General features: G+C 35.9%; 1 protein-coding gene across 2 annotated transcripts in view; it reads left to right on the forward strand.

Moving 5' to 3' along the window:
- LOC134662492 (nephrin) overlaps nucleotides 1-23,909 on the forward strand; it is a 127,180-nt gene that overhangs the window by 59,139 nt on the left and 44,132 nt on the right. For both annotated transcript variants that reach the window (XM_063518737.1, XM_063518738.1), the window contains exon 4: nucleotides 16,684-16,877. In XM_063518737.1, the coding sequence (XP_063374807.1) occupies nucleotides 16,684-16,877 (194 nt within the window). The remainder of the gene's footprint in view (nucleotides 1-16,683; nucleotides 16,878-23,909) is intronic.

The raw sequence follows: 23,909 nt of genomic DNA on the forward strand, positions 1-23,909 counted from the left end.
GTGACTCGTCGAGATCTGAAGCCTGGCGTTGTTCGTACTCCTGCTCGTGTTTATCTGCAAAAAAATACCCTGACAATTTATTATTATAGATATACCTACTAGTGGCTCTGTGAGCTGTAGACCTCGCGTTATGCTTAGAAAATGTAAAAGTTAAAAATAATTAGGTCGTTGAGTCGTTATATAAAATTTGTAGATTATACAAGTCAGTTACGGCTACTAAACAATAATTAGGTAAGTATGTGAACAGTATTTATACGCAGCAGTAACTTACCGTGCCGCAGTACTTGATGTACAGCGCGTGCACTTGCGGGAAGCGGCTGATCGTCAGCTGAAAAATAAACGTACAGATTAATTTAATACAAGTGGCCAAAAATACGTTGACTAAAATTTTTCACACTTACAGTGTAGTGCATAATTATTCCAAGTATCCACCGGCCGGCATGCCCAAATACTCAAGAAATACCGTAAATTAAATTAGTCAGATACAGGCAAATTATATACATAAATAAATTGATATATAAATATTAGGTAAAGACACTCGGGGTTTGCATATAAACACAGAAGTAGGTACCTACCTACTTACATAGTCAACCGGCCGGCACGGCACGCAGCGAGCGCCTTGGATATTTGAATGACCTTGTACCTGCCTACATCCCAGGTATATCCTCTTTGCAGAACTATGCAAGTCTATTCTTTATTAGAATCTATAGTATATATATACAACAGTTAAAAATATTCATTCACCGGCATAAACGTCTCGAAAATACACACATACTAACCTCAAATTTAAATTTAGGCCATAATTAAATAATATTACTTACGGTTTCCATCCTTGTCTTTCGTGGCCATTCTAACGAGTCTTCTACTCCTGGCACTCATTTTTATTACACAGTGTCATTAACTTAGGATTCTAAACAAATTATTCACAACAATTATCAGAGCATCAAACGTTACATCGGCGCGTGAGTCGCAACTGAGTGAAGTTAGCTACGGTGCGAAGCTAGTATTAAGCGCACTTAGTTCATTCTGCCTGTACAACTACATGTTAACATTGCAATAAAGTTACATGCAAACCCTACTAAGCCGTTGTACATTTTTTTGGCTGAATGATATTGCAGCTTAATGAATACGTAGATCTTCAGACAAAACAATATAAAGATGTTTAGTATATTTAGCTTGGCATAAAATAAATAATTAGCTGGATAATCTTTTACGCAAATACCAAATATGTATACATAGAAGATACTTTTAGAATATACCACGGATATAATTTCATAAAATGAGTATGCAAAAACACATTAAAACCTGGTTACAGTTTTTACTTGGAGGAGAACACATGAATCATTGTGCTATGATACACATTTCAATTTCTTCCAGTACATAATGCTACCAAATCATCAATAAGTTGCCTTACGCTCGAGCTATCTTCGGAACGAAAGGTAGTATCAAAAAATGGGTTTTACCAGTTTGTAGAGCTTGAAAAATTAATTCTAATGGTCTAATAAAACCACTTTCGTCATAAAGTCACTTAACAGGTATTTGCAGTAATAGGACGATTTATTATCTTATTACAAGAAGTTGGGAATACAAATGAAAGATTATAATTCCATTTCTCTTTACTAGAAATAAATAAAAATAAAATAAATGAAACAAATAAAAAGATAATCAAAGAAATAAATAAAAAGAAATTCAAATAAAAAAATAAAAAAAATAAAACAAAAAAGGGCACAGATTTTTTTGTGTAACAGACAAACGGGCATATATTTTTATATATGGAAACAAATTAAAATTTAAGTAGGTGGAGAACAAACACTGGGAAATAATTTCCCACTTGACAAAACCTACCAATTTTTTGTAAATCGGAACAAACAATGGGAAATAATTTCCCACTTACTAAAACCTTAAAATCTTGTCACAATTTTTTTCAAATAAAACATAGGGAAAATAAGTCTAGTTTATGATAGTATTCAGTGTATGCACTTACAAGATTTTTTTTCGCACTTAACGTAAAAAATACTAAAAAAACTGTTGATATTGCAAAAAAAAATCACGACAACTGACATTGACTTTGACGTATGGTCACAAATGGCGGCCATTAGAAAAGTGTTGCCATTTTTCAAATTCAAAATGTTACTAAGATTTTAAATCTGTATGGTTGGTATCGCTGAGTGCTGTCATTAAAAAGATAAAAAATATATCGTAAATTAGAAGGAAGTGGGAAATAATTTCCCGGTATTTGATTAAGGGTTAACACTGACAGATCGGTATCGTATTGCTGTGACATCTTGCATTTGTTCGAACTGGGCCGATAGACATCAAACTGATATCTAAATGATGTCTCGCGCCAATACATGTACGGGCAAGTACGATGGAAACGCACGCACGGTTTTCTGGCCTCCTATTACTTGTTATACCGATCTATAATTTTATATCGGTCCATATTAAATGACAATGCAAAGCAAAATATGAAGAGTTAAATAGAGCTACATTAAACGAAATGAAACTAGGTACGTATAAATAAACAAGGGCAAACTTCAATGAAAGAGATTTCACTTAAAATATCGATAAATGAACAGCAAACATTTGACTTAGGTACTAGCCCCTGGTTCAATAAAATCAATCAAATACACGTGCAACTTCTAAGTATAATATCTTTGAAAATCTGGTATCAACAATGAAAAGTTACTTCGAAGGCATTGCAGAGTAACGACATGGTGTTGCAATAGACATTGTTACATCAGTAATACGGGCCAATATGATCGCAGTCGGAATAGTGTTACTGCCTAATACATATTATTAATACCTAGTTTTATATTAAAATATGTGACAAATGAAATTGGAGACTTTTTTGATCATTGAATTTAGTCATTTTATGGACCGTTAGGATGATAGAATGGAAATATATTGTATTGACTGAATTTTCTTGTATCCGGAAAAATCACAATTACCTACTATGCTTAGGATATTCAGAATTTCAAATTGTTTTAGTACCTATGCGGATATAAATAGTGTACTTAATTCAAATACTGATTATATTATTACTACTGTGGTTTACTGTAAAGTATACCTGATTCAAGTTGAAATTTTAAAGTTGCTCTGTTTTCAGAAGTGTGAGATAAGTTCTGTTTGTAACTTGTAAAGTAGGTACCTATCCAGCAGATGTTTGCGGCAATGTGAAGTTGCTATTGGTGTAGGTACGCACCGGTGAATTTAGTTTTATATAAGGTAAGTTTAATGAAAAAACTGTGTGTGTAGTCTATCTAATTTAATGTGCAAGAACGTACGATATAGGTACTTAACTAGTCTAGCGTCATTCTATACCTAATATACAACGCATTGTACAGCTTAGACGCGTAACGGTGAAAGCTAGTTATACTTAACACAATTTATAGAACGCATGTTATAATAAAAATATCATACTCGTAGTTTCCCGACGGTTATACAACACCTATCACGAGATTGCATAGCGTATAGGTATACCTACATAAAATTGTTCCCCCACAAATGGGGCTTACTCACGTAAACATAAAATATCTTAAAAGAAAACATGTTTATGTTCCTATTCTATCACGTAGCAGTGTATCTATGAAATGTAATATGCCTTTTAATTATTTAAATACTATTTAAGGTCAATATTTACATGTGATGTAGGTACATAATTTACATTAAGTAACTCAAAGAATAGTAGTCAAAATGAAAGTTGACAAAATCATCATGATTTTTCAGTTCTGGTTATTTTAGTAGGTATATTTTTCATATTCTTTATTGTGTTTTATAGATATACTAAAGGTATAGGTAGTATTTTATTCTTACGAAATATTTTTCATTAAGTACCATGCACGAAAGTCCGTAAAAAGATTGCGAAGTTCGTGTATGTATTCAACTTTCAAAATATATTGAGCCTAAAAAAATTCTAGTCTCGCGATGCGCAATGCGGCACGATATTGTGACAAAAGCCGGTTCGCTTGAGCGTCCGAAATTGGGCGCTGAGTTAAGTTACAAGTTGAGCAATTTCAGCAGATGGAAGTATTCTTTCTTGGTATACTTTAACAATAGGACGGTTTTCTATAGATAAATTCAATTGTTTCACAGCGCGCTTTCAATCAATTTGAAAAAAATCTTTTAGGTATTATTTTAAACTCTAAACATATAAATATAACGTCATTCTATAACAGTTTTGAATGATTCACGGTTAGTTTAACTAGACTTATATCGACCGGGATATGAACCGTGATTACCTTTTGTATTTTTTTCGAGCAAACAATACAAAAGGTATTTAATCACGGTTCATATCTAGGTCGATATAAGTCTAACGTCCTCCTGTTTGGAAGTCGGGTAAAAATTAGGTGAATTCGTTATAAAAAATAGTGGACAGGACGTGTAGCTGCCTTGTCTGATTAAATTACCTATGGTGGTGAATTGTACTAAAGCATATCATTAGGAATGATGACATTGGCTAGCATTGAAGTCGTATACGGAAGTGTTGTAATTATTTTCTATACGAAGCACTTCAATCGTCTTTTCAGTGTACCGACTACCATTATGTTAGAAATGTTTTTTTTTTTGCATTTTGGTAAACCAAACTATTTAGCTTTTCAAATCTATTTTGACTTTCTTTTTATTTAAAGATATTTATTTAAGTATTACAATCAGCCAAGTAAGACTTATAAGGTTGTAAAATATCTGAAAACAAACAGAGACTGTCTTTTACGGAACTGATACTATGTTAATCTCAGTAAATAGTGCATTATCAAGTTGCAAACGCTGCAAGAATTGCGTTTTAAAATGTCAACATGTAAAGCGATAACTTCTGCCCAGCGAAGTGACACACTGTTATATCATTTTTAGAATGACCCAGATACGGCAAAGTAAATTTCATGCTAACAAATCCCAACGCTCTGGGGGTCTTCATACTGGTGCCACAACCGTACGCGGCGTCTGCGCGATAACCGCCTTTGGGTTCCGTTCTACAATTTACAACTGAGAACCGTCAGAGAACCCGACGTCGCAAAAATATTCTATATCAAATCAGCCTTCAATGCTTCAATGATTGGCACGTACTTATATACATTAGAAACAGAAATAGAAATATTTATTGACATACATGCTTCTCACGCTTTAAACATAACAAAATTTGCAATACTTACATTGCATCTTAGAATAAACTTTAAAGTGTAATAAACATCAAAACATAAGTTATTTTTAAAAGTTGCTGAACAAATGTTGGTCAGTTTGAGGAGTACAACCTACAGTTTAATTTATTGCTCCTGTTACAGAAAACAGCCTGTATATGATGATGCATAGGGTTTGCACGACGGATGCGAAATATATGGGAAGATCCGCGGATCCGGACCCAGATCCGGATAATTTCATACATTCCGGATCCGGATTGCAAACCCTAGCCGTGCATTTCGCTCGTAGGTACTTGTCCGTATTGTTTGGTTCTTATATTATGAAAGATGTTCAGAGTTGGTATATTTGTTTTTCCATTTCCTTATTTTTATGTGAAACTTGCTTAAAATAGGCCAGTATTTAATAACTGATAGGGGAAAAATAAAAAGTATTGTCCCTTATCAGCACGAGTATCTCTCTCACAAACAAAAATAATTTTAAACTTATTTGCGGTAGGTAAACAGAGCGTGAAAAATGTTAAGGAGGCTCAAAGTTAAATTGAAGAAACACACCTAACCTCACTTCCTTAGTTATACTTACGTTGTGTTATGTTGAGAATCATTACGTAATCTACATTGTGGCATGTGAAGACCCTATAAATAGATGACGAACTTCAGAACTTTCATAAGTGTTGCCTCTTTAAGAGAATCTCGTTGCGTGCCTGTTAATTACAGGACGGAGTGTTGTTAACTTTTCACGTAGGTCACACCACTTCACACCAGTGACAAGCGACATATTACCCGACTACGGCGAAGCAATAAGGAGCGTTAAGATATTGACATAATAAATATGTATGTGTATACTGTATGTTCATCTGTAATGTAATGTAAGTTGGGATTTGCCTCCATTTCATTTCAAAATGAGAGCGTAACTTCAATTGTATCGGAGCGGCTTATTTGGGTCCGTGTGACTCTTAATATACGTACCTATGTAGCCCATGGGGTCCATTCTAAAATTCTAACTTACACTATGACATCTAAATGATGTCATTCGCCCGTGCGTCTCGCTCGTGCCAATACACGTACGGACAATTCGAGCGAAATACACGCGCGACTGATATCATCTAGATATCATTTTGATGTCACGATGTGAGTTTGAATTAGCCTCTATTACTGTTGTTTATTTTCAGAAGCTTCACATATTATGTGTACTGTTCACGAAAGGCCTCAGTGCTCCCTCTAGACCAATGCATCCTTCTCGTAACGAGAAAACATCAAACTGAATTAGCGGTAACGTTATTTCGTATCTAAATGTTTTGTTTACGAAACTTTGTTTGGTTCATTTAATTGTTATGGGCTTGTATCTTTGGTAAAATGAAACTGGAGTACATTTTCTATGAAAGAGAATAAAGACGAAGTATATTTGACTTTAAGAATTTTAGGAACAGTTCTATGTTTTTCTATAATAATATTCATAATGCTGTTTCATATTCTTAGTTGCAAATGGTGACACGATCTTGACGTAGCTAGTCCGGAAAGATTGGCCTGATAATGTCATAATAACCTCTAGCCCATACGTCAAACCTTGCCAAGCAAAATAAAGTTTTATTTTGTCAACACAAAGTTCAAATTAGAATGGAACAGGAGACCTTTTTATAGGTCTCTGGGCGGCTAGAGGTTATTAAGAAAGAAAAGGAGAGAGGCAATTTAGTGCAAAAAACATTACAGCCCAATAAATAAATGAAAACTGTAATAACAGTGGTCTGTTATTCAAGTATTTAGTAATTAATTAAAGCTAAACTTTTCACAGTAAAACAATAATTTTAACTTATACTGTTTGTCACAATAACATTAAAATATTACAACGTAGTCGTCATCAAAATGGCTCCCGCCTCGTTTTGAATACTGCATATTGCACCCAAACTATGCATTGCATATACACGTGTGGGATATCAAATGAAAGCATATTAAACATACTACATTTAGTTAGTACATTGTGTTCCGCAATATTTTATAATTTTAAAGCTATTAAAAATAAATGTATTTGATGTGAATACCTAACACAATATTTCACTACAAAACTTTTTTATTTATTTGGCTCAAGAAAAAAACCAGCGCTCGGTCTAGTGCAATTTACCTACACTGACCAGTACAATATACTACTGTAAAAGTGGTGCTTACTTTCGTGTAACAATATAACGCGTTATAACGTACCGGCAGATAATAAATAAATAAAAAAACGGACGAAAACGGACTTTACTTTGCATGTGGCGTAGGTAAAAAGTAGGTAACTTGTCAAAAGATACCTATCCCTTACCGGGTATACGCATGCACGGTATCTAAACTTATATGTATTCTAATAAAACGTGTTTATTTAACGTAAATAATATAAACTTAATACTTAAGTACCTTATAAAATAAAATAACTAAAACTAAACCTAACAAGAAAATAAAAATCCCTAAAACCTACCTTCTAAGCCTAGGCCCCTCGGCAAGGTGCCCATCACGCAAGCAGCATTCCCGCGCTGTATAGCGATGGCAATCATTTGCGCGAGAAAGATACCTGCGCGAGAGTCCCCTGAATAGAATATTATATATAAATATACAGTGTGTAAGTCAAATACGGGCAATAAATTAAACCAGATATAGAATTTACCCGTCTTATCATTAATTAAGATGTTTTTTTAAGTTACACTTAATTATGACCCCGTGATAAATTTTTTACACATGTACCGAGCAGCAATGTACTGTAAACATTAAGAAACAAGATGATAATGACATTACGAGATACGAGCTTTTCATAGTAACTGCCAACAAGCGTTGACAGTTACTTTAAAAAGCTCGTATCCCGTAACGTGTGTGGTGTATTACATTGCGGGCCGAATTATTTTGTATGGTTATAATTTTCAATGCATTTCTAAGTAAAATCTATCTCAATATACTTTTTAGGTCCTATGCTAACCACCGTTTAAATATTCGCCCGTATTGGATTTACACACTGTATAGTATATACCTACATTATATCAGAGACATTTATTTTCATGTATTCTGTTGCCTGACTAGTGAAAATGTGTATTGATGTATTCGTATATACGAACACACATACATACATACACAATTATGTACATATGTACATCATTAACCTTTTTGGTCAGTAGCTACGTAACGTAATGAAGCAAGTCCGCGGCAAACCATGCAAATATTGGGACTAGGACTGTTATTGTCATCTCTTGTGTAATTCGCGTCGTACACCAACGTAAGTGTAATCCTTAAATACAATACATTAAGGTTGCAATTAATACTGGATAGCTCGAATCAACTCTCTCGTCAAGCGGTAAGAATTACAGCGAAACCTTTTGTGATCCTGCTTGACTTGAACTGACCCTTCTAGGTATGCCTGTATCTTCGTTAACATGGCAACTCCAGTAATTAAAATAGAACTTGGGGTTGTTTACTTCCCATGTTAATTCAGATACAAAGGTTTAATCAGATACTAAAGCTTAACTAAGGATTGTGGCAAAAGCATAAATAATACGTTTCTTGGTATTCGTCAATGGAATTACCAGTGTAAAACAGAAAAGGGTAAAGGGTAAATATGTATAAGTGTAGAAGGTTTCTACGGAAAACCCACGCAAACACTATTAGGAAATTGATGATCTGGTGATGTTAATTAAGTTTAATAAGAAAATATTAGTAATTTTATTTATTTTTAAGTAGGTATTGATTTGTTTTTCCATCTCTTATACCTACCTAAGGTAAATCCTAACTGCGGTACGAGCCAAATTCACGAGTAACATCTTCTTCATTCTACTCAAGGTTAACTTAATACCCGCACAAGGATTACATTGACTGAATTGATTACAATTTTCAAGATTCTCTTAAGTTAAGTATAGTGTTATAAAAAACGTAACTACTGATTACTACTACTGATTTCAAGTATCAGAATCTACATTAGGTAAGTATGTATTATGATCAACTCAGATGAAAATTTGTCTCTTAAATGCACTTCAAATTTTAATAACTATTTGCGGCATGTCCAAATGCCGGAGTATTAAACGCTATTAAATTGCGCTCTTCATAAATAGAATGTTCAACCCCAGTTAGTGATAGTGCTTACGGCGATATTTGGGTCGAAAGCTGCACTTAATGCAGAAAGCAAGCCGCTTTGCTCAGTGATACTAGGGACCAATCTGAATGATTTCATCCGAGGAAACACAAATTTCATCCACCAGAATTCAAGATGGCGGACCTTTTCCAAAATGGCGGTTGCAAAAATTGTAGACACAGAACGGCTGCACCGATTTTAGTGATTGATATATCAATCAATTAGTATTAACACCTGTAATTGTAAAAAAAATATACCTTTTAAGAAATTAAAGATGGCGGCCAAATATTAAGAAAATTGTGATTTTTTATTTTATTTTTTTCCTTCTAATGAAAATAACAACTAAATATTCTATGACATGGTCACATATTATTTTATTTAAATGAAACCTGATAATATTATCTACAAAATAAAATAAAATGCTTGACAATCCGTCGAGTAGTTTTTGAACTATATGCATTACAAAAAGCGCGTAACAGCCGCCCGAAACGGCCCGCTCGCGCCAAAACTGACAACTTTGATAATTTTCTTCATTTTCAAACGTAAAAAAGGACAGAAAATTTATTTACTTACTTTAATAAATGAGATGAGAGAGATAAATAAAAATGTATTTCCGCTAATTATTTACTCCTCTTTATCATTTTCATCCTATGTTTTTAAACTTACAGAAAAGAAAAATCGTATGAAATCAGAACAAAATATTCCATATATACTTAATTAAATTAAATATATAATATGAAATATAGAGATGAAATACGCCAAACTGTCCCGCCCTCCATTACTATTTCAATGTGTGTAGTATTAAAATAGTAATGGAAGGGCGGGACAGTTTGGCGTAGTTCATCTACTTAATACATACTTGATTTATATATTTTTTACTGAGGTGTGCCAATAAAGAGTATTCTGTCTATCTATCTATTATACCTTTCGTTTTTGCAGCTGCCTTTGCATAATTATGCTGCATTGCACTGTGCAGGGTAGACCCATCTTCCGACACGCGCGGCGCATTCTTTCGCAGCCTTTTTTATTTACAGCCGCAATGGTCCAGGTATGATTATTTACGCCATATATCCCTGGCTTCAGACCATTGCGGTGTCCAATTGTCATTGGCTGACTTCCAACCCCAAGAAACTGGCAATGGCACAGAAGCATAATCAAAAATAAGGGCATTGCCCCATAAGTGGCCCACTTGATGTGACACAAAGCGCGTGTTTGTGTAATGCTGCCGATGTTAGTGGGATGCTGGTTACCAATTTATTTTGAGTAGCAAATAGTTGCGTACCAGGTTGACCTACAAATGTGCTGTTTGTGTGTCAGATAGATAGCAGGTGTCATTTTCCAGTATAGCCATGAATTATTCAGGAATACTTTCTAATGACTGCGATATTTCTTTCAAAGCTGGCGTAACTTCAGGGTGTGATAACCATGTTTTGAAGCAACACTTCTTTCCTTTTGTACGGAAATAAGGAGTAGTGTCACAACCTGTAAAGGTGTGAACGCCACGAAGAGCCCAAAGTATTAGCCATTTTATGAACTTCAACATAACGGCCTTTATTTGCAATCCCGATCAACAGCCATATTTTTTCAAGAGTACCAGCAGATCTCAGGCCTCATATCTACAACTGGTACAAAAAGTAAATGCGAAGATAATAGACCTTGTATGGGATCTTTATCTGCCAAATAGCCGAGTTAGACAAGAACGAGAAGGAAGACGGGCAGGCATTCGACGAGCCGCTGACCGGGCTGGCCTGCAAGAGTGGCCTGCTCTTGACCGGGACTGCAAATAAACGCCGTTATGCCGAAGTTCCTAAAATAGCTAATACTTTGAGTCCTGACAGATCGACCTCTTCGTGGCTTTCAAGCCTTTATATGGTGTGACACTACTTACTTCTTATTTCCATACAAAAGGAAAGAAGTCTTGCTTCAAAACGTGGTTGTCAAGGTTGTCACACCCTGAAGTTACACCAGCTTTAAAAGAAATATCGCAGTAAATAAAAATAGCTGCGAAACAATGAGCTGCACGTGTCAGAGGATGGGCTGCACAGTTCAATGCAGCACATGCAAAGGTAGCTGCATAAACATAGATGATCTACGCCACACTGGGCGGGACAGTTTGACGTCGTTCGTCTCTATATATTTAATTTAATTATATGTATTAGGTATATTTTGTTCAGATTTCATATGAATTTTCTTTTCTTTTTACAGACTGTATTTACATAAAATATATATACAGTGGTACTACTGAAATAAATTCATAACTAGCTTAAATCTAAAATAGGCTCTTGGGGCATTGTACCAAGGATGCTGGCGGCATTTCCTCGTTGTATCGCAATGCTGATACGTTGTGCGAGGAAGCCGCCAGTTCTTCGGTCACCTCTTTTCTGTAAGTTCAACCGAAGAAAAAGAACTAGTAAAAGACGAAAATGATAAAAAGGAGTAAATAATTAGCGGAAATATATTTTTTATTTATTTCTAGCTCATTAATTAAAGTAAGTAAATATATTTTGTCCTTTTTTAACTTTGAAAATAAAGAAAATTATCAAAGTTGTCAGTTTTGGCACGAGCGGGCCGTTTCGGACGTTTTTTGTAATGCATATAGTTCAAAAACTACTCAATGGATTGTCAAGCATTTTTTTTTATTTTGTCGATAATATTATCAGGTTTCATTTAAATAAAATAATATGTGACCATATCATAGAATATTTAGTTGTTATTTTCATTAGAAGGAAAAAAAATAAAATAAAAAATCACAATTTTCTTAATATTTGGCCGCCATCTTTAATTTATTAAAAGGTATATTTTTTTTACAATTACAGGTGTTAATACGAATTGATTGATATATCAATCACTAAAATCGGTGCAGCCGTTCTGTGTCTACAATTTTTTTAAATTTTGCAGCCGCCATTTTGGAAAAGGTCCGCCATCTTGAATTCTGGTGGATGAAATTTGTGTTTCCTCGGATGAAATCATTCAGATTGGTACCTAGTATCACTGAGCAAAGCGGCTTGCTTTCTGCATTAAGTGCAGTTTCATTTTGCTAAGCCCTATCACTAAGTATTATTACTTAGAATATCTGCCGACATTTCACAAAAATGTGCTAAGTATATTTGCTCTGGCAAAGTATACAAAAAGCGCGCTGCAGTTATTTTCGATACAGTTTCTGAGTCCGTTTAAAGAGATTTTATCCCGCAGTTTGGCTAACTGAACTTTGGCATTTAAAACGTAATTTTTATATGGGATTTGGGAGTTTCATTTCATTTTTATTTTATCATTACTTACTTACTTACTTGGCTGGCGCGATGACCCAAAATGAGTTTGGCTTCCAACACAAGAGCACGCCACTTTGCTCGGTCCAGAGCGGTCATTTTTATCATTAATAATTACCATTTTTTTACATGTAATATTGATGCATGTTGATGGGATATTGATTTTTCATCAGAGAATAATTGATTAGTTTCGCCTCGGTTTACTATTCTAGTAACTAGGTAGTATTCTAATACACGGAATATGTTCCACTATCATGCATCACTTAGTTCTGTATTATAAACTTTAATTGTGTTACAGCGAGTCTCGATACGATACAGTTTAGATTACTTGGCGGAGTTCGCGTTCTGCAAAAACAGATGATTTAGCGTGGTTACATGATCGTAGAGTTTGCAGAATCTGCCCACATAGTCCCTTTCCAGATTATATCACAGCTTAGATAAGCGGTTAAGTTGATGTGCTATCAGTGAATATTGGAAGCATTACAATGTTTAGAGTATAATTTTGTTATGGTATAAAATAAGACTTAATAATTCTTAAAGTGTGTACGGACAAGCATTACGTAACTTTGACTTAACATGATGAGGCGATAACATTAATCACGGTATTTATTTATTAATGAATTAACTAACGATAGGAACCGTCAACTTAATAATTTAATGTAAATCTTCAAACCTTGCCTTCACACGCTGCAATAGGATAATGAAAAACGATCTTTCACGCCAAGACAGTCGGAAACTGAATTTACATTTGAATTGCAGCTTAAGACTTATGGAACTCATACCCGTGGGTTATTGTGTTGGTTCAAAATTTTCGAATCACTGGCGTTGATTAAACTTGCTTTTATGCAGTGAAATTATTCTCGTTCATAGATTATCAAATTACAGCGTATAAAATAGGAAACATGAACTGAAAATGCAAAGTTTTTTAGTTAAGTAGGTGAATTTTGCATTCAATAACATTTAAAAGTGCAAAGCATATTTGCGCTAAATATGTTTGGCACTTATGTGAAATTCGTATGTATCCAATTGAATGAAGATCTTTATGAAATACATGCAAAAATAAATACAATCACCTAAATAAACACAGCACACCACGATATACCTACATCCAGCAGCCAGCTAACATCGAATCAGAGGGCCTACCGCGAACCACGTTCGACGTGTTACCTCCCTGTCACACTTATGTACGAATTTACAAGTGCGACAGAGAGGCAACACGTCGAACGTGGTTCGCGGTAGGCGCTCAGTCTCGTGTAGTTCAAATTCGATGAACGACTATCTCTATTCCATCATTCTTGCACAGGAACGCCATATATTTTCGAATTTGATGTTCGCGGTATCCAAAAAGCTCCTGAGTAGCGAGCATGTATGTAGATTATGGTTCCTCTACACGTTGGCCCAATCTAGTGGTCCAATATGATGGGCCAACGTGTAGAGTGGGTAGTGGTGTCGGTTGGCTCATGGCGCGGCGAATGGCGATGGAATGGCCGCGCGGTGTCGGTTTTTTGGCACACATCAAGGTAGTGTGCCAGCGATGGCGGTACGCATCTACACGTGGCCCAATCCACAGTGCGCGCTCGAACGCGATCACAACTGAATGTCGCCATCGTGTAGTTGCGTTCCAACCATCGCATGGCCATCTCGCTGGCCCAGCGCTGGGCCATCGTGTAGAGGAGCCATTAAGGTGCAGACTATGACAAAACTAGTCTAATTATATAGTCCAATCAAACTTTACCATTGTATTTCCTCTAAACTATTTCAGAACACGCGATTAGGTTCCTCGACGGCTAATCACGATCAACAACAAATCTATTCACATACCGTTCAACCACAAAGGCCCGGCCGAAATTGATCATAGCTAAACTGAATGTTCCCGTATTGTGGTCAGGCCTAAGCTAATCTACATTGCAGTTTACAACGCACGAACCCCTATCGATCTTGTTTGTTAGTGTTTATAATGGTGGATGATATCTGTTCTGCCCATTGTTTGGCCATTTAGAACTGCATTATATTAAAATAATATGATTTTAATGTAAAAAAAAGCACTGGTGGCCTCGCGGTAAGTGCGTGCGACTTTTAATCCGGAGGTCGCGGTTTCAAATCCCGATTCGTACTTGTACCGAGCTTTTCGGAACTTACGTACGTAATATCATTAAATTTGATATTTACCAGTCGCTTTTCGTTGAAGAAAAACGTCGTGAGGAAACCGGACTAATCCCAATAAGGCCTAGTTTACCCTCTGGGTTATTGGAAGGTCAGATGGCAGTCGCTTTCGTAAAAACTAGTGCCTACGCCAACTCTTGGGATAAGGTGGCAAGAGGACCACTGGCTCTCATAAGCCTTGGAGTAAAGCCGGGACAACGCGAGAAACATTATCGGGTATGAAATCAATTGATCTAAATAATAACTTAGAAATTTCCTAAAAAGTCTGAAGATTTATTCAACTGGTGCCTTTATTCTATTCGTTATTTAGGTTGGTTGGTTCGGTCGGTTATTATATAATTGAATAATAACATCCCTATTTTTAAAACAATGTATAATTTGTAATAAGTACCTGGCTCTGAATCAGTTTATTTGACTAATAAACATTTTTATCAATTGATTTATTTTGAAATGCGGATTGATTATTTTAGTGGCTGGTGTTTCTTTCAAAATGAATGAAGCTGTATTAACATTATTCACGGGGAAATTATCGGCTTCATACCAGAAATGTAGTACCAATACGAGTAGGCTCCAAAGCATAATTACTTATCATTTTACGCCCAAAGAAAATCAAAGCGCGGTGACATGCAATTGGAACACATTTTGAGTAAATTAGCTCGTTTGTCGACAAAATAGATTGATTATATCTAACCGCATTGTATTGGCCCCAAATTGAGTTTGGGCTGTGATCTTATCATGAAGGAAACGAACTAGCTTTGCTTTCTGTTAATTATTTTCCAGCTGTTTAATTATTTTTCTAGTCCCGTACTTTTATTTATTTGTCATTTAAAGGGTTGTGCACACACCTTTAAACCCCTTTCGGCTTCGCCTCAAATTGTTACTCACGCCACTCGCCTTTTTTGACAAACGGTTGCATAAAATACTGTGACCTACCTACTTACCTATACATAATATGCGTTTTCGCTTTATAGGGGCATTTTTAGGGTTCCGTACCCAAAGGGTAAAAACGGGACCCTATTACTAAGACTCCGCTGTCCGTCCGTCCGTCCGTCTGTCACCAGGCTGTATCTCACGAACCGTGATAGCTAGACAGTTGAAATTTTCACAAATGATGTACGTATTTCTGTTGCCGCTATAACAACAAATTTTAATACTAAAAACAGAATAAAATAAAGATTTAAGTGGGGCTCCCATACAACAAACGTGATTTTTGACCGAAGTTAAGCAACGTCGGGCGGGGTCAGTACTTGGATGGGTGACCGTTTTTGCTTGTTTTTTTTTGCTTGTTTTGCTCTATTTTTTGTTGATGGTGCGGAACCCTCCGTGCGCGAGTCCGACTCGCACTTAGCCAGTTTTAGTTGGTACCTACCTATAGCATTATTATTACATGTCTTGACCTATAAATAATAACACCCGTCCTGCTATAAAAGTGTTTTCTTACTAAATATGTACCTACATTTTATTAAAGACGTATACTGCAGTTTCTAGCTGTCTAAAAATTCTACAGATAGTCTGTTGCTCAAACCATCTCAACAATGGAATGGAACGCCCTGAATGCAATTCCACGTATCTGATACGGGCTTAAGTTTGCAACTATAAATTCACGTTTGTGAATAGATTGTTCAGTGCTATGGTCTTCGTGCAGTGCTGTGAAATTTTAATTAATGTTTACATGTCGTTTATGAGTCCGGTGTTAATTGCATACGTGAGCTTCCTGCTCCCGAAGGGATAGGTACTGCAAATATTACTGGCACTATAAATTGGCCTGGGATGCATGGTTTGACTACGGTTAGACAGGTAGTCGACTATATCGAGCATAAACCTACATACATACACAACGATTGTTTACACTTTAGGAGCTATGCGAATTCTCTTACGAAATACCAACAGGTACCTGGTGGCAGAAACTTTTCAAGCTGGCTGATTCGATTGTAATTTATTAAGGAAATTACAAATTATGGTTTGATATTTTTTGTTAGTGCCAACTGGTATAAAGTTTACACTAATAAAACTTCTAACAGTCTTAATTTGTCCACAGCTTCGACACACGAGCGTCAGATGATACGGGCCACTGGATGGAAGATGCGTTCAAAAATCGAGCTCGGTGGAACAGTCTGCCATCTACCTTACGCATCCACAATGTGCAGGCAAAAGACCGCGCCGTGTATCGGTGCAGAGTCGACTACCAAATATCGCCAACAAGAAACTTTATAGTTTCCCTCGACGTTGTCGGTGAGTAGTACTAGCGAGTTTTTTTTTTTTTCATTTTTGGCGATTGACGAGTGGTTCTTTTTAAGCATATTTAGTACTGGAGATAAATTAATCTAATATCTTCCGACAAAAAATATCTCAGAACTTATAAACAAATTTGACTTACCTACCTCTATGTATTTCCTTCTGTCAATTTAGATAAAGATGATTATCTGTGATAAACTTATACTTGTGTAAGGTTACTTTAATTTTCTGAAGGCAATTCTAAAGTTGTAAAAAACCGGCAAGGCACAATAACCAAGCACAAACTGATTTTAATCATATTGTTTGATTTCTTTATGTGCATGTAGGTAGAAGACTACTCAATTTACTGAAGGTTGATAATTATCCGTGATTTCGTGTAAAATACGCAGGTTATAAAATATTTTTTTAATTGTTTTTTGTCACGCACTGAATATAATGAGTTACTACATAAAAATATTATTATACATTGATTGTGTTGATCATTACTTATTTTTAATTTGTTAAATAATATGGCGGCTAGGTAGTATTTATTTGCAACTAAGGTTACAAAAAATGAATTGTACAACAAATTTATCTAGATGACAACAAATTTATCTAGATGACAACAAATTTATATCGGATCGGCTATTATAGGTAGGGAAGTATAGAATACCTATTGCTCCGATAGAGTAGTTAATTAGGACCGTAAAAAGGCATTACGATTTCATCCCACCAAACAGATCCAAATACCAAGTATCAATAAAATTTTAATTTCGTTCCACTCACATTTTTAGTATCAGAGAACGCGACCGAACGTAAATCATCTCTCGGCGTGTACGTTCCTTAAAGTTTCGTGCTGATTTCGCCCGGATAACGGAGGGTCAAGTTTACGATCCGACCAGTTTTATCGAGATTGCCCGGTACGACGACGACTTTTCATAGCTTTTGTTACCTCACTGTTTCGGGGTGAATTATTTTATTAAAACACAGAAAGGGGAGAGCAGATACCAGGCGAGATTAGGTGAGAATATAAAGCTTCACCTTGGCTTTTTTCAGATCGATGCGATAGCGAGTTTTTGTTGGAGTTTTTAGTGGCTTCTAGATTAGTTTTATTGCACTGAGCAAGCGGTTAATTGTGACTGCTGTCCGCATACAAAAAAGGATAAGACTTGATAAGAGACTTTGGTGAAGTAATATTTTTTTAAAGGTTCGGTTTGGTAAGTAAAAGTAAAGTGAAAAATGGTGATAAATATCATAAAATTACGGCATTTAACTGTTTTGCATAGGATTACGTGGCTAAAATTGATGTAGTTATTTGGACTGGTCCTGTTTTAACTAGTTTAGGTACTTACTCGTGTGTATAATAGAACCTCCTTAAATTAATTTCAGATTTAAGTGTTTTTTTTTTGTCTCTGTAATTGAACGCATCGCTTATAAGAACTCTATAAGTAATAACTGAAACATAGTTTTGTTATTTTAGTTATTTTTTACCTCCTGTAGTCTATGCTACCTCCGGCTGCATAACCATTTGGAAGGCCATAGGCCTCATGTCAATCAACAATTTAAATGTACGTCAACCAATAAATAGATATTGTCCTGAATGCTGCTCGTCTATACAGTTGCTGAACAAATGTGGGTGAGTTTGAGGAGTACAGCCTACAGTTTTATTTATTGCTCCTGTTACAGGAAGCACCCTGTATATTCCAGCTAATATCCCAATTCCCAAGTTATAAGTGGGAAGAAGGATGACTTACGTTAGTATGGGCCGTGTCCGGGCCGGAGCTTCCGGCGCTTACTTTTCTATGACAATGACAGTTGATCACGTGATGATTTCCATAGAAAACGAAGCGCCGGAAGCTCCGGCTCGGACACGGCCCGATCTAACGTGAGTCATCCTTTACTATCACCGGTTACCTACTATAATAGTAAGTACCGGTGAATAAATCTGTAACTCGATTTTTAGGGTTCCGTACCCAAAGGGTAAAAACGGGACCCTATTACTAAGACTCCGCTGTCCGTCCGTCCGTCCGTCCGTCCGTCTGTCACCAGGCTGTATCTCACGAACCGTGATAGCTAGACAGTTGAAATTTTCACAGATGATGTATTTCTGTTGCCGCTATAACAACAAATACTAAAAACAGAATAAAATAAAGATTTAAGTGGGGCTCCCATACAACAAACATGATTTTAGTCGGGCGGGGTCAGTACTTGCATGGGTGACCGTTTTGTTGCTTGTTTTGCTCTATTTTTTGTTGATGGTGCGGAACCCTCCATGCGCGAGTCCAACTCGCACTTGGCCGGTTTTTTTTTATACCTAACTCGAATTTGAAATATTTTTAAGACAAACAGAAATGTATAAAAACCTCTCTGAGTCGACACTCTCCATAAGACAAAAACTCGTTAACACGAGCATCGGACGTTTTCCTTGTATGATTTGTGTTATAGAGGTTCTAATATAGGTATACTTAATTATATTAGCATTTATTGAGCTATCCTCAACCCGAGCACTAGATTTGTAATCCAATTAAATTAGTACGACGGCTGCTACATTAGGGTTATCATGTTTCAGGCAAATGAATAAATAATACAGGTATTGTACGCTCGCTCGCATTAGGCCGTTCCGACCGAACATCTAGCGATCTTCACCAAGGAGGAGTTTTGGCCGAAGGGTGTCAAGTTTCGGCGGTTCCGTGGCCGGCTCCCTGACACTGCGGGGTTGCATAAATAATACATCGCAATCATAATGTGATTTTTAGTATTTAGTTATATTTTTATAATATATATGCTAGTTTTAAGGTATTTTTGTATCGTTCATTCATTCATTAGGCACTCAGTATTTATCTGAACGTTTAGACTAGAATCAATACTATATTAGTAGTACTCCCAAATAGCTTAAGCTTAATCTGATCAAGAACGTCTACCTATACCGTATAAAAAGTTGTTTAATTTCTGAAACATTAGTTACCATTTTATGAATATTTAATATTCATAAAATGGTAACTAATGTTTTATATAACAATCAATCCATTTATAATTTCTGAAATGTATAATGAAAATTATACAGAACGAAATGTATTTACTATCGCGGAACAATGGTGTTCCGGACATTTGAAGCAAACCGACCTAAGAAGTAGGTACCTAGTAAGTACACCGAGCGGAAACTGCCCTTACCCGTGTCATTGTCCGCCAGGGTGTAAGGACTATTGAGAATTGTTGGCATATAAAATTGTCTATTGGGTGAAAGCGCTGGACTAAACACTGGGCTGTGGTGATGTGGTTCGACAAAAAGCGCCGTCTATAAACGTATTCGACCTTTATGCGACCACAAAATCGGGTCGTATATAAGTACATATGTATCTTTACTCGACCTCATATTGTAATGTTGGGAGATGGCTACATTAAATACGACTATTGGAAACTGCCTCATTCTGGTGAAAACTGTGGTTCTGGGCAAAACTCGAAACATTTTCATTGTCTATAGAAAAAAAAACTTTTTTTTCCATGTTTTTATTTAATCTCCAAAAACAACCTTATGATTCCTGAAATGGTACCGTAAAAGGGGGTGAGTAGGTTTCCCGGGGAGAGGTGGGTTATGAATGGGGAGAGAAGGTTTGAGAGGGAGGTGAGAAGGGATTTTAAGGCTACCTACTGCTACAAAAATAATCTATTCCAATTTAAAATGGAGCTATAGTAATGCGCATAATAAAAAAAAAATCGATCCAACAATCTTCCAAAATCACCTTTGTATGAAAACCCTTCTCACCCCAAATACGAGGCACTACGGGGTGAGGTGGGTTTTCCTCTTTATCGTCAAAGTTATGAAATGGAACTACCCAAATATAAATAAAAACTAAAATACAAACGTCCGGAACACTTATTATATACACCATTTAGTTTTCATATGTAAAAATAAAATGTTATCGAGGTTTGAATTTCAGTTTTAACCCTACTCACGCTATTTTACGGTAGTTGTTAAATCGTTTTAAATATCACTTACGCTATAACTATTATACAAGCAATCGGTTTCACGGTAAATTATTTATACTCCAAAGCCAAATATTTCCTATAAATTCCTATTCCGTTATGTAAATAACATTGAACTAGTACATCCGAGTTAAAGCTCACGCATTATTTACAGCTACATAATTAGGTAGGGTATTTGGTTGCTATTTCAATATTGATTCAACAATATTGATTCAATATTAAATTCAATGTGCAGTTATGTACTTACTTACCCGATTACATGTACCATCGCCCACACTGTTTATTGACTGTTCGTAAACCTTATTACAGAAGGCATAAGGTCCACCGATGGACTGTTACGAGTGTTTTTGTTTGTACCTATTGTTGACATTGATGTTCATTATCAGGTTACATTAGATAGATTATAATGGATACAATAAACAATAGGGATGATGACACATGTTGAATTTTATAACAAAATCTAGTAAAATAAATAGCAAACGAGCAATTTATCACAATAATGTGGATATTAAAATAAAATATTGAAAAATTACAAAAATACAGGACTTGAAAGTTTCAAAATTCAACTTCCAAAAACGATAATAGTAAGGAAACCATTCGATTCCTTACATTTCATTCAAAAAATATTGTATAGCAACTAGGTATATACATAAACGCAATATTTCACCGACAAAAACGCAATTTTCTTGTTTTGTCCAAACTACAAGATCGGCTCCCAGAGACCTTAGCCTCTACCATCAGTTGCCAGAGTATTTCTCACTTACTTTCAGTGAATAAACGCGCCGTATGTCACGTTTTACGTTTCTTTACAAGTCTAATGTGCCTAACTTCACTCCACTAGAAACGATGCTGTCCCTTTCTAAGTTTATACTAAAAACAGAGCAAGAATTATATCGGAGGATTGTACAGCGCCTCTAGGAATCACTTAAAGAACTAAATATCAAACTTATCAAAGTAACCTACCGCAAACATCGAAGTTTGCAAATTGCGGGCATCTTTCTCTGTCACTCTAATTACTCCTTAATTAGAGTAAAAGAGAAGCATGCGCGCTTATTGCGAACCTCTGTGCCATGTTTTAGCTGTGTCTATGGTTTCTAATAAGGTGCTCAAAAACATAAATCTGAAATGAAAGCCAAGTTCAATATTTAGAATAGGGGAAGTCCGGGTAAAGCGAACACCCCAGGCAAAGCGAATTCGGGCTCCCAATCCTAAACTATTCGACTTTGTCGCACCACGCGCCTATATGATGTTCAGGATCATTCGCTCTATGAGCGGCAAGCGTCACAGGGAGCGGTCGCTGTGAGCGTCGTCGGTGACGAGTCAAAATGTGTTTTTAGTGCAAAATATTTGATTTTGAAAGGTAAGTACATTGTATGTTATTTTGTCACAGTAATTATCTCGAATTTTAATTCAAGATGCTTCTATTGCTTATTAAAGTATCTTCCTTTTACAACGCATTTCTTTTAAAACAATCCAACGGTTATTTTTTTTAATTATTCATAATCTTTAACTGACTGAATGGGCAAAGTGGATAGGTGTTAAATATTATCTCCCTATTCGACCAATACATTGTAGTTGGTAATTACGTGAGTATGTTTGTAATGCACACACCGTCTTCATTAACCGTCGTGGATAATCTAATAGATTACATGAAACTTACGGGTAGATACGATACGCTACTAATAGGTGTTATGTTATATTGTTGTGGTGTTAACACGTCTGTTTACCATTTGCGTACACCGGCTGCTTTCACACTTTGGTCACGTAATGCGTACGTAGGAAACACGAGTAGATAGACAGAACCAAAAGAGCTGGTCGTTGATGGTGAGTGAGTGAACACTCACTAACTATATCGTAGGAATATTTTAATAGCATTTTTGCAATAGTTACATAACAAGAGTTCTAAAAATTCTAGGGGTCAAATCAAATCAGGGAAGCAAATCAAGACAGTCGAGTTTATAACAGCTTCGAGAATTTTAAGACGAAATATACCTCCCGGTGCACACACTTTATTTATTTATTCACCCTATATTTACATAAATTGAACTACTTCTCTCTAAAAAGAAAATATAATAGTAGGTATACCTACTACACCCTGATTTAGTTTTTTATGATCGATACTATATTTACATGAACACTATCAATGTGGAACATAGCGACTTCAAGCAATCGGGACTAATTATTACGATGGTTTAAGCCAGTCTAAATTTTCACTGCACTTTGATTTCATGTTAAAAATAATTATAATGGCGGAGAGTTATTTGTAATTTTTTTGTACCTAATTACTTTTGTTTCTGATTCATTCTTGCTTAAAATATATTTATTTCTTTGCAGCTCCGATGAAAAACATTATTTATAACTCACAAAATATTGCAATCTCAAACTCTCCACCCAGCAATATTATAGGCTTCTGTTACACTCTGGTTATTAATACCTTTTATTGTTAGGTAGGGTGACTCTTATAGTTATTAGCCACTACAGAGCAATTCGCCGTAAGAGTTCTTTTGGATTATTTCTTTCTGATTTGTTAGGAAAGGCCAGTTACTAAGGCTGGTTTTAGTGTCACGCGGACCGTCCGTGCGGATCGCTCCGCACCGCCAAATTGTATGAGAAAGCTGTCCACGCGGACGGTCATCCGCGAGGACCCGTCAGCTTTAGTCTAAAACGCTCCCTGAACGTACATAATATTGTTCCGGTGCGGAGCGATCCGCACGGACGGTTCGCGTGACATTAAAACCAGCCTAAGTATGTAGTGGCCAATAACTATATCAGTCACCCTATGCCCCATGTACCTCAATAGGTACCTATACAATTTTATCGTTTTTTGACTTTAAAGCTATCACCTTTATTATTACATGGGTAGGTACATTATAATCACGTAATTCTACGGGCCGTAGCCCCGGCTAAATTACCCGTAGGTAATTTAACCTTATTATGCACGGAAACGTAATCGTGAAAACAGCGTGTACATATTCAAGACGTGCGTGTTGATAGTCAAAATTTGTTACCCAGTTGTTTAACTGCGTACCTATTTTGTTCTGTCGGTTACTTTAAAGTATCTAATAG

This window comes from Cydia amplana, chromosome 3, assembly GCF_948474715.1.
Source record: "Cydia amplana chromosome 3, ilCydAmpl1.1, whole genome shotgun sequence".
In the NCBI taxonomy this organism is placed as follows: Eukaryota; Metazoa; Arthropoda; class Insecta; order Lepidoptera; family Tortricidae; genus Cydia; species Cydia amplana.